We start from the raw sequence: 12192 nt of genomic DNA on the forward strand, positions 1-12192 counted from the left end.
CTGTCAGAGATGAAAGTCTGTTTGCAGTATACCTGCAGCATCAAACAGCATCTGCCTCTCTCTTCCCCCCACTTTTCGCACATAGCTCCTCTCTTCCTGTATCCACAGTAGTCATGGTTACCCTTGCAACAAAGAACAGTTGCCGGAGCTGTCAATGCATCGTGCTCGGATCACCTCACGCAGGTCGTTTCGGCATGCAGATCCTGGTCATGATGCCATGCTTCAATTTAGCTTTGATTAAGTCGGCCCAGGAAGCATCTGGGTCTTGCACCAGCACGGGGGCTTGTGTAATTTGGCAGAATAGCTGGTGGAGAATAAAGGCCCATCCTGGGGTGTGAGAGTACATAAATACATCTTCCTTATCCAATTTCTCACCGCTCCGAATGGAAGCAGCAAATCTGCCACTGGTGTTGGGGGAAGAATTAGCCCTTCAGGTGTGAGGTGACACTAAAACAGCACGCAGTATCAGATTAGCCTGCTTTACAGTCGATATCCAGCTGTAGTGTAAATTTTGCCAAGGTAATTGGCTCTTTTCAGTGACTGATATCTGACCACTCATGAGCGGTAATGGTTCTCAGAATCACTGCAGAAAACAAGAGGCGGCTTTCCGTAAAGGCGTGCGATGGGGATTATAGAGTATAGATGGGCCGATAGACGCACTCAAAACATAATTGTATTGTGGATGATTGAGGGACATGAAGTAGATTTGTTTTGTCTTATTTGCATTTTTTGTCTTTTGCAGAGCAGGTGAATGAAATTAGTGTCATGATTTGTGGCTAGATGGCGAGAGAGTGAAAAGAGAGTGATAAACAGATGCAGGGACACAGGGAAAGAGATGAATGAGTGTGAGAGTGAGGGAATCTGATAGACGGTGGGTGAAGTGATGGAGAGGGGGGTTTGAACCCTTGAGAGGCTCTGTAGCTTTGAGAGTGAGAGACTGAGTGTGTATGTGTGTAAGGAGTAGTGCTCTCACTACATTAATGTTGCTGTGTACACATGTCAACACATTAAAATGGATTGTTGGTAATGTTGAGAATTTGATAGACCGATATGATTTTCCTGCTAGAGAGAAAGAGACAGGGAGAGAGATCAGTTGGTGTGAACACTAGCATACTGTGGCAAGAGCACTCAGCAGGGAGTAGCAGATTGAGGGATCTGGCCCTGTCCTTTTTACAGAGAGAGTTAAATAGAAAGAAAGATGTTGTTCTAGTCTACGTTGAGTACTGGCGTCACACTGATTCACTGGATAGCCTTGCTCTTTCTTTTTCTTTACCCACCTTCTTTCTGAGGTCCTGTAAGCCCAGTAAATCTATTCCCCTTCTCATCAAAATTAGCTGTTCTCAAAGGAATCCATTTGACCCTTAATAGAAACCTATCAATTAACAAAACACACTGTATATATCAAGATGATTTGAATATTTTCTTCCATTTTTGTGTGAAAGTAGAGGATAGATACTTTAAACACATTGTATTAATATTGTGTGATCTAAACACTGACATACATTTCCATATTATTATGTGATCTAACCAGAGCATGTGAGCGAAGCGGAGCGGTGTGACACTCTGCTCAATAACCCGCTCCATGCGCGTGCGCTCTGCTCAGCTGCTCACAGCCCAATTGGATGCTCCGCTCATGCTCACTGGTAAAAAGTTTGTTCAAATTCCGCTCCGATATGAAATGTCTCTGTAGTATACTTGTTTCCAGGGACGTAAACAGGGGGGTGGCTACATTGGCCTGAGCAACTGCCCCTTTGCCCACATGGGCTGAGGTGCCCCTCTGGGTGAAATATAGACTATAGGCCGACATTTATTAAATTATCAAATGATTAGTAATGTACACATCTGAAATTATGTGATTGTATTGTTGTGTTTTTGTATATAAAATCTTGCTGTTTATTTTGGACTGGTTTACAACGGCTGTTAGATAATCGGGTCTACCAGACCTTACTTATCATTTGTAATCAGTCAAATATTTCTCTTTTAGCACATATGTCACTGAACATCTTCAAATAATGCCTTGACATTTTTTTTCAGTTCTAAATTACCTTTATTTACTTGAAACAAGTCATCAAACATGTCTCTACAAGTGATAAAACATATGTGTGGTGGCGCAGAAACTCGCATATGTGCAAATTTGCGCTTTTCAGTTTAAACTGGATCTGAGTGACACAACCGACCAGAAAAACACAATCTTTTCACAATCTTTAAAGTTTGTTCTAATCGTTCATGGAAATAATGAAAACAATGTCTAATACCAGGAAATACAGGAAAAAGTGAAATTCATAATTGTTTTTCAGTTGTCTCCACGGAATGATTATTAGGTTACTGTAGATTTGATACAATACTAAGTTTCTGATTTAATGCTATCAGACATTAAGTCTGTAAATTAAAATGAGCAATTTCTCATCCTAATTTTGTGTTCAGTTTTAAAGGGCATATTATGTTATCCAGAAAAGAGCAGTGAAAGTTTTTCTCTTTTTCAGTATTGTTGCTTGATGATTATTCTCTACAATTTTATATGTACGAATTGTATGCAATCTAAAGGACTGTGGTTAATTATATAATAATTATTATATTAGTAGATACCATGTGCCCCCATTGTTTTTCCTTGATATTTCTAAAGCAGCATAAAATGAATCTGGACATTACATGCGTCATGTTTTGTGTATGCGCTCTTTATATGTTCAGCAGGGTTTAACAGTGGATTTAACAAATAACAAATATTTGTCCTGTACAAAGTGAGATTTTGTCCAATACTGTATATATTATATGAAATCATGTTTAATGATCCCAAAACAAATTATTTGTAACAATTTAATCTAAAATAATTTAATTCATGAATTACACTGCCTTCGTTTAAGAAAACGTTTTCTTTATAGATTTTTTCTCTGCACATGAATGCAGCAAGCGATGTCGGAAGATGTTATCCGCAACCACTAATCTAGAGTCAGTTTTTTACATTTCACTGGCTTTGGGAAACTGACCAGCAGTTATGTGCACTTTATCCTGGAGCAGAAATTGAAAGCAACAGGCGGTCGATTAAGTGAGATAATTCCGCAATGAAATTCTCTTAGCGAGAGTGGAAATCTTTACCAATCAAATGCTCAATCATACAATGAAGGCATGAAAGCAGAAAGCTGTGCCTGCAAATTAGGACAGACTGATCTGCAAGATCATACATGTTTATTAGTTTTGATGCAGGGATTTTTTGTGTGAGTTGAAGGAAATATGCTTTGCCAATTTACAGTATTATCAAGCTTACATATTCAGTTGAGGGTGCTCTAACGTTCACAACCCTGCAGAACCAGGCCTGCATCTAGCTGGCAGCTGCACTGACATGACTGCAAAACAACAAGATACCTTACTATCTACTTATCTATTAATTTAATATCGAATGCTAGTGTACCCTGCTAGCTCACCTTTTGCTGCACTACCATGTTCGCTTAGCACATCCTCTTGCTTTCTGGCAATGTGACGTATTCCAAAAGGAATATTTGCAAATTCTCATGGTCTCTCCACACTCCCTTTCAATTTCCTCATTCTTAACTTTGATTTATAATTTGCATTTATATAGGCTATAAGGTTTGCAACTTCACTAAAACAATGTTTGAACTCCTTCAGGCATATTGCTTATTTAGCAGGTTCCCAAACCAGCATATCATGAAGCACATTCAGGGTTGAAAGAGTTGCGCTCAGCAAGAGGAGAAGAATCTTCAAAAAGGCGCTCTCCGCTGAGGTGGATTTATCACCGCTCCGCTCCACTTACATGCTCTGATCTTAACACCAACACACATTTCCATATATCATAGTGTATTGTGGCACTCAATGCTGCTCTCTAATTCATCAACATTCTTGACTCCATTGTAGTAATACAGCAAAGGAAAGATGCATTTCTGTGCTGCATCTGTTTCACTGAAGCCTCTCTCTCTCTCTCTCTCTCTCTTTGGTTTTTGCATTTCTCTACTGCATCTGTATCACTGAAGCCTCTCTCTCTCTCTCTCTCTCTCTCTCTGGTTTTTGTTTCCTTTGTCTGGTGATCCTCCAGGATTGCAAGCGTGCCAGAATCATGGCTCACTCTCACTTTGTCATCTTACTCTCTGGCTTTCCCTCATATTTTCGCAAGACTGCAATCGATAGATGTGTCTGTGATCAGGTTGCCACGTGTAATTCATTTGGGTAACCTTGATTACGGTTTGATGTGTGTGTGGACTCAGCTTGGCTAGCTGCAGTGTGAGTCAGAGCAAGCGTGCAGTGTGCAGGAGTAAGTCTGCTTACAGTATTGATTTGCCTGTGCAGCCAAGAGGGGTTTCACCTTTTCCTGTACTGAAAGCCCCCAACTGCTTAAGGGTTTTTACAGGAACTTATCTTGTGTTCTACAGGAGTATTATATTGTGATGTTATTACCCTGAATGGTCTTATTTTAAATATCTGTTGATTTAAATTGCACTTATGATTGAATGATTTAGTTGAATAAACCTTTGTATAAAACTTAATTGTTTAAATATGTCCATATCCTACATAAGAAAAGACACAAACTGGTGTTGCAAACATACCTCAACTCAAAGTTTGATCACTAATGTCTACCGTTTTCTCTTTTCTACAGAACTCCATCAGACACAACCTCTCTCTTCACACCCGCTTCATCCGTGTGCAGAATGAGGGAACAGGAAAAAGTTCCTGGTGGATGCTTAACCCAGAGGGTGGAAAGATGGGCAAAGGTCCCCGCCGACGAGCTGTTTCCATGGATAATGGAACCAAGTACCTGAAGAGCCGAGGCCGGGTCAGCCGGAAGAGAGCGGGAGCAGTGGGAATGGCCCGAGAGCTTGGAGCACCTGGAATACAGGGATCACCAGAACATGGAAGTCCAGCTGGAAAGGGAGCAATGGGAGTGGGGGGCGAAGAGTTTGATGCCTGGATAGACCTGCACTCCAGAACCAGTTCTTCTACGTCAACGCTCAGTGGATGTCTATCACCCATTCTGGCTGAAGCAGAACCTGATGAACCAGAAGAAGGAGGGCTCTCCAGCTCAACCTCTCCTCGACTCTACCCTAGCCCCACCAGCACTAGATCTCCAGCCCTGGGAACAGGGGGGCATTGTCCATCTGTCGAGCTCCCACATCTTGCTGATCTAACAGGAGCCATCAGCTTGGAAGAGGGCTACTCCCAGCCTTTGCCACTTAAGCGCAATGGCTACCAGTATGGCCCTGGAACCAAGGCAGAGACCTCCTACTGTGGAACAGTATATGGCCAGCCATCCATGGGCATGCTTAGGCATCATACACCTATGCAGACTATCCAGGAAAACAAGCCTTCTACCTTCCAGCGTGCCCTCAGGGCATACTCAGAAAACAATGCCCTCGAAAGTCTGCTAGCTGAGGGACCACAATACTGTGGTAAGGACATGGTTTTAGGGCAAGGAGGAGCATCCCATTCGCTTATGTCACAATCTAACAGTGCTGTGCACTCTCACAGCCAAAATCACAGCCAAACTCACAATCATAACCACGAGCAAGGCAACAATCACAATCCCAATCAAAGCCTTCACAATGGCCATGGAGTGAATCATGAGCAAAATCCAAGCGATCATCTCAATCCCAGTCAAGCTCATAATAAGCATCATCCAGGTCTCGACTACAGTCATGGACATAAACACCACCATAGCCTTGACTACATTCAGTCTCATGACCACAAAATTAATGCGAGTCCCAATCCCAACCACATGCACAATCAAATGCAACATAACAACTCCAGACAACCAGACCTTTCTCCCAGGGTCAACAATTACATTTTGCATCCCTACAACCACAAATCATCCAACCTTTATGGCCCTCGCACTCACCTTCCTTCAACTGCCCTGCCTCCTAACCCTGCCATTGTCCTGGATGTACCCCAGGACCCTTGTCGCCTGGCTTCAGCGCCACACCCTCGCCATCAGTCCTACCCATGTGCCCCCCTCCACCAGGGAATGACAGAACCTTGGCATGGGTACTACCACCACCCATCACAGAATCCTAATTACCATGGCAACCATCAAGCTAACCATCACCAGGATCCTCACAACCGGTTGCAGTCTGACCTGGAAATGGATGTGCACCAGAGCAGTCTGGATTGCGATGTGGAATCCATTCTCCTGAATGACTTCATGGACTCAACAGAGGGAATGGATTTTAACTTTGACGGGACACTGTCACAGGGTGTTGGCTTTGGGATGGGTTTGGGGATGGGAATGGGAATGGGGACATTTGCAGGTCCTCAACAATCACACAACAGTCAGAGCTGGGTTCCTGGGTGAACTCTGCGGAGATTGAGGGCCTACATATAGGCAAACCTTCAACCATACAGCCTTCTGAAGGGCAGCAGGTCAAGTTGGGGACTGAAATAAACAATTTGACCAAGATTCCCTTTTGCTGATGTCAGATTCTGGACTCATGGTAATTCCCTGCCCCACCCACTTAAAATCCTCCCCCTCCTTCCTCTCAATCTTTTTCCTTGCTATGGAATAATGTTATAGCACCCTAACAGTCCTTTCTGTGGTTCATGTCCTTCAGTTTGTGCTCTATTCATCACCTCCATCTCTTATCTGGGCAAAAGCTCCAAAGCACTTTACATCTGTCGCCATCCATTCTGATGCTGTAACGATCACCCTGTGACCTGGAAGGAATCACATTTTCCTCTGGCCTGGGTTTAATGTATGCAAACGACTTTGTTATCCTTCCTGAACAAAAATAAATAAATAATTAAGCATTGGTGTTGTTTTGCTAAACATGAGTACAGGATTGAACAGTTGCTATAGCTGTCTGGGTGTCTGTGCCGTCATTTGTGTATTCATCATTTTGTGCGGGTTGTGCGAGCATGTGAGTGTGGAGCTGCTTTACTTTGGTAAATGAACACACCTCCTCCCAAGGAGGTGTACTGGATGTCCCTTTATTGTGGGCCAGGACAGACATCCATCAGATACACTCTATTGATATTCAGCATATCCTTTTTAATCTCCAAAGTAATGCGCCAGCTATGCATCACTGTTGCAAATAGAATGTGATGCTCGGAGTGCACAGAGCTGTTTTTCCCCCGGACACACAATGACTTAATGTGTTTTGGCGAAAGTGATGATTAAAGTCACTCTGCAGTAAGTGGGGGGAGTCAGGGAGGGGGCACTTGAAGGAGGTAGGGAGGGCAGAGATTGAGGGGGAAAAGGAGAAATGCAAATATTCTCTCTATGCCCCCTTCCTCTCCATTCTGTGAATTTATAAAGCTTTCGATATAATGAAATAAGGAACGATCCAACACTGCTGCAAATCCTGTGCACGGCTCTTTCCCGGTTCACCTTAGACTAATTACTCTGTGACAGCCTTTCTCCATCAGCAACCAATGCACTAGCTTGATTTTGGCTACATTAACATCCTCCTTTATATTAATTTTAATATTTTTACTATCTTCCTTCCTATGCAGTGTTACTTTAGTTAATCAGTGCTGATTGATCACATTTGAAGCCTCGTCAGTCCTCATTAACTGTGTGTTCATTTAAGACAGAGCTGGAATTTATCCTTATCATTGCATCTGCTTGACAAAGTAACTATTCGATGGTAGTGCTACCTCAAGGTTGCAAAGGGAAAGCATCTCATATCTGGCTCATGGTCACAACAACTTTACACAATGATTATACTCCACCATCTTCCAGAGCTTTTGTGTTGTACACTATTGGATTGCATGCTAATTAATTCAGTCAGCAAGCAAAAAATGGGTGTTATCTTCTCTTTGCAGACTTATTTTCTGTATTTTCTCATTCTGAATGTAACATAACACCAAGAATTCTGAGGGAAAGACTACTCTAGTTATGACGTGATATGGTGTGGTTGGAGGAAACATATGGGCCACATTTAGGCATCTAATTTCCAATTGTCTTATCCTATTATGACCACTAGACATACAGGAAGGGGAAAAAAAAATGAAACACTCACTTGAAGTATTTAACTGTTACAAATATAGGAAAAATCTAAATATTTTATGTTGATTTTTTATTACAAAACGTTTTAGATATAAAAGAGGTCTGACTGCTAGCATGGAAGCAACATGAGGCAACTTCCAGATTTTCAATGACAGTGAAAAGTCAACACCTAAATTGCTCAAGCATCCATTTTGTCAGGGGGGACAGGCTCAAAAATAATAATAGCATTCTATTTGTCAAATATAAAAAATATGAATTGGCAAAGAGGGACAGAGGTTGCAAGTCAATGCTCTCAGAAAATTGGAAACTTACAAAGTACAGCTGTAAAAATTACCATTTGAATCAGCATTTATCTGATCAACCATCAAAAAAACCCATTTTCCAAGATCAGATGGTAAAATTACTGTAACCCAGCAATGTTCCATATTTCCAAGAGTATAATACCTCCATGCACACTACTAATCAAATTCAAGACAGATTTCATGACGACCAGGATAAAGTTGCTGTCCATGGCCAGTCACCACATCTGACCAGTCAAACCTTTATGGAAAGCTCTGGAGTGCAGAGAGTAGATTCCACCTTCATTATTACAGAACTGATGGCTTTCAACATTCCAAGAAGACCTGACATTGTTGTGAAGTTATTGTCCTTGGTATTTCTATATTGCTTGATATCTTGGTTATTTCATCCACTCTTTGTATCTTTGGTTTCTTTTTTTAAGCTTTTAGATGCTAGCTCAGAGACTGAAAACTGCCCACAGATACACGGCTCGAATGCAGTCTTTATGTTCTGCTTAAAATTTGATGAGGAAAAATGTACATGGAGAAAGAAATGGGTAGGGCGGTTACAATAGAGAAAAATGCTGACAGAGAATGTGTTGAAAAGGACAGCACTAGGTTGATCGAAAGAAAAAAACTTCACAGTTACAAATGGAGTATGTGTTTGTGTGTCTGAGAGAGTCAGTCAGAGTAGCATCCTTCAGCAAAGCTGTTTGAATCAGGCCAAATGTCAAGTGGCTCTCCACAGCTTTTCTCACACGGCCTGATCAGATAGCCATCCCTCTTTTGCACTCTCTCTCTCTCTCTCTTTCCTGCCAAGGACAATGAGCCCTGTCTTCATCCCATTCTCTTTCATTCCCATCTTTATGTTGTTTTCGAGGTGGCCAGGAATGAGTTGTTATCCAACTGTAATTTTGATTGCTGGCCCACGCCTGCCTCTGTACTCAGCTTCATGTTTGTGTGTGTGTGTGTGTGTGTGTTTCTAGCACAGTGATGTACCTGAAATGAGTATGAAAATTAACTGAAATTGTGCCCTGGTAGATACTATGCCTGGCTATCAATAATATAATATCCACAGTTTATATTTATTGGGTATAAAGATAGGTTTGTGGGTGACGGTATGGAGCTCCTGTATCCGATCCATTTATATGACAAGATCATGATTCTATTACAGTTCATTTCTGTTTCATGCTGTATAAAAATCTGTAATGAGAAAATTGTATAATATTTTTTGACAAGCAAATATCAGTTTATTTGTTTTTTTCTAAATGATGTATCTGCTCATCTTGTGGCTTGTAAAATAAAACAAAGGAGAACTTGAAAAAGCTTCACACCTTGTGTGTGCGTGCATGCGTGTATGTGTGTGTGAAAGCAAAATCACAAATTAGATCTTTTTCCCCTTTTCCACCAAAATGGCGCTGGTTCTCGCCCGGGCGAATCTGGAGCCTATCACAAACCGGCTTGCTTTTCCACTTACTTGAGAACCGAATGGTGACGTAACAGTTTACGTGGCTACATGGTAGTTTTATGTGACTACCTAACCTGACCACAAACAAACAGGGTGAACCACAGTGTTTGTGTACAGCTGTTACTCCGATTTTAACATACAGAGTAATTCAATTCAATAACATTGCTCAAGACGACTGGTAACATAGGTATATTATTTTGTATGACCTTTATAATGTGGCATAAACTGTAAACAGTGGAATCGTTATAAACATTTGTTTAGCAGATATATGTGAATTTGTGCCATAGCATATAATATTAGTTTGCTTATATATTACCAGGGTTCATTTTTGTGAGGGTTAAACAAATAGGGTGAAAACATTAAATTGAACACACATTTATACCTAATATACGCACTAATATAAAACACCCAATTTTAACTGAATCAAAATATAATGATAAACAGCAGCAATGAACTAAACATTTAGCTTCAAAAAAGAAGGCAAAGCCCCTTTAAAGACATGCTGACAAAGTGAATCAGTGAATCATTTATATATGAACTACTTTATTTATATGAACTGTCCAAAAGAACCAACTCGAATCAGAGTTCTCAACGCTAAATAGGCTACGTATAAGTGAAACGTTTTTTTTTTTAACCGGTTAATTTACATGAACTGTCAGAAACAACTGATTCACTTAAATGATTTGGGTTTTCCCAACACTGCATGAGAGAGAGAGGACAGTTTAGGTGTGTGTTTAATTACTCTCTCAACTCCATTGCTGCGTTTGCAATACAGTGTGACAAATGTAGCATTTTGTGACACTACAGTGCTACTCCTTGGGAAATGCAGCTCGTTACTGGAAAACCGGCACTATAGTGAAAATAGCTGAACTACTTTCATGCTACTAAAAAACGTTAGTAGTGTTGCTTTTTTAGGTTAACTACTCCTAACTACTACTTAGTTTCCGCTAAGAAATTTTGGTGCCGCCAATATGTCAGGAAATGATAAAGTTTGCTGGACAAATTGGAAAAAATCTTGTCATTTCATTTCAGTGTGGATTTTGCACTGTAAACACGATGGACTATGCATAATATTGTGATTTAGGCTAATAATGACACAGTCAAGTCAACTGAACGATAAACATTTGCTGCTTTTCCGTAAAAAAAACAAAAAAACAAATGGCCATCATGGAATTAGCGTCTAATTAAAAAAATAAAATTCAACAATGGGGGCAAAACAAAACAACTAAACTGCAATCTGCCACATAGCTTTTCATTTATAAATAAATATTAAAATAACAAATTGTTAGGTTATGTCTAGTGCTGTCAGTTGATTAAAATGTTTAATCGTGATTAATCGCATAATTTTTTGTAGTTAAGCGCGATTAATCGCACATTTTATGAGTGCTGACATTTGACACTATATGTACTTATTTTCTTGTCATAATTCATTTTTTTTTTTATTTTAGGAAAGAAAACAAAACAATATGTAGCAATATAATGCTTTATTAACATTTTCCAAACAAAGCCTTCCACAGTATAAAGATAGAAATGCACTAAAATAGCACCAATTCAAGTAACATTAAACATTTCCCAAAGTCTAAGTGGGAGTTTGACTAATTGAAAGAACTAGTCCCCACATAGGTTGCATATTCATTGCAATGGGCATTAAATCTCTTAAACTCTCATCCTCCACAATATTAATCTGCCGATAGACTGTGGCTATCTGCTTTGTTACAACAATCGTGAAGCTGTGTTCATGTTTCAAGTCAGAGCATCAGCGCCATGAAAAGTGCTTGCAAACAAAGACGTCTCATTCTGTGTTTTGATGATAGTTAAGATTTGGTGTGCTTCTGTGCAGTGTTAATTTCACAGTTTTTTGTTTTAGTCATAGTTTTAGTCTTTTGATGAATATGTCCTTTAAAAGTAGTCAGTATTTCGTCATCTCATAATCATTAGTTTTAGTCAGTTTTAGTCTGACGAAAATGACAATTTTAGATTTATTCAATAGCACACACTCACAAGACCCATCTCTGAATTTGACACCAAATTTAAATCCAGGGTCTCCACAAAGGGTCTGGAAGTCCATGGTGGTCCATGGAAGCACACATGTTCAACCTAGAATCATACAACAATCACATCTTCATACTCATATAGTGCATTGCAGAAAGCTACACTAACATCAGGCTCCACTTCATTGCCAAGGAAACGTGCTGCATAACACCCCAAACGGCTTAGGAAAACTCTGGGCAAGCTTGTATGCAAAAAAATCAGTAAGATATAAAGATCAGCTCCTACTGCCAGCAACCCTCTCTGCAAGAGCCAAGCCCATCCATAGAAATTACATTTAGAACATAATGATCTTTTTTTTAATAACAATATGTAACAAAGATAAAAAAATACAAAAATAAAAAAAGAGACGAGAAGTATATTATACATACATTAAAAGAGGTAGTTCACTCAACGTCATGTCCTTCCAAACCTGTATGACATTTTCTGTGGAACACAAAAGGTGGTTTTTA

The 12192-nt window shown here is 40.2% G+C and overlaps 1 protein-coding gene across 2 annotated transcripts in view; it reads left to right on the forward strand.

The window, feature by feature from the left end:
- Positions 1 to 8913, forward strand: part of LOC127425692 (forkhead box protein O6-like) — a 49614-nt gene extending 40701 nt beyond the window's left edge. For both annotated transcript variants that reach the window (XM_051671920.1, XM_051671921.1), the window contains one exon: positions 4604 to 8913. In XM_051671920.1, the coding sequence (XP_051527880.1) occupies positions 4604 to 6292 (1689 nt within the window). In that variant the 3' untranslated portion in view covers positions 6293 to 8913. The remainder of the gene's footprint in view (positions 1 to 4603) is intronic.
- The last annotated feature ends 3279 nt before the right edge of the window (positions 8914 to 12192 follow it).

Source organism: Myxocyprinus asiaticus, chromosome 34 (genome assembly GCF_019703515.2).
Source record: "Myxocyprinus asiaticus isolate MX2 ecotype Aquarium Trade chromosome 34, UBuf_Myxa_2, whole genome shotgun sequence".
Taxonomy (NCBI): domain Eukaryota; kingdom Metazoa; phylum Chordata; class Actinopteri; order Cypriniformes; family Catostomidae; genus Myxocyprinus; species Myxocyprinus asiaticus.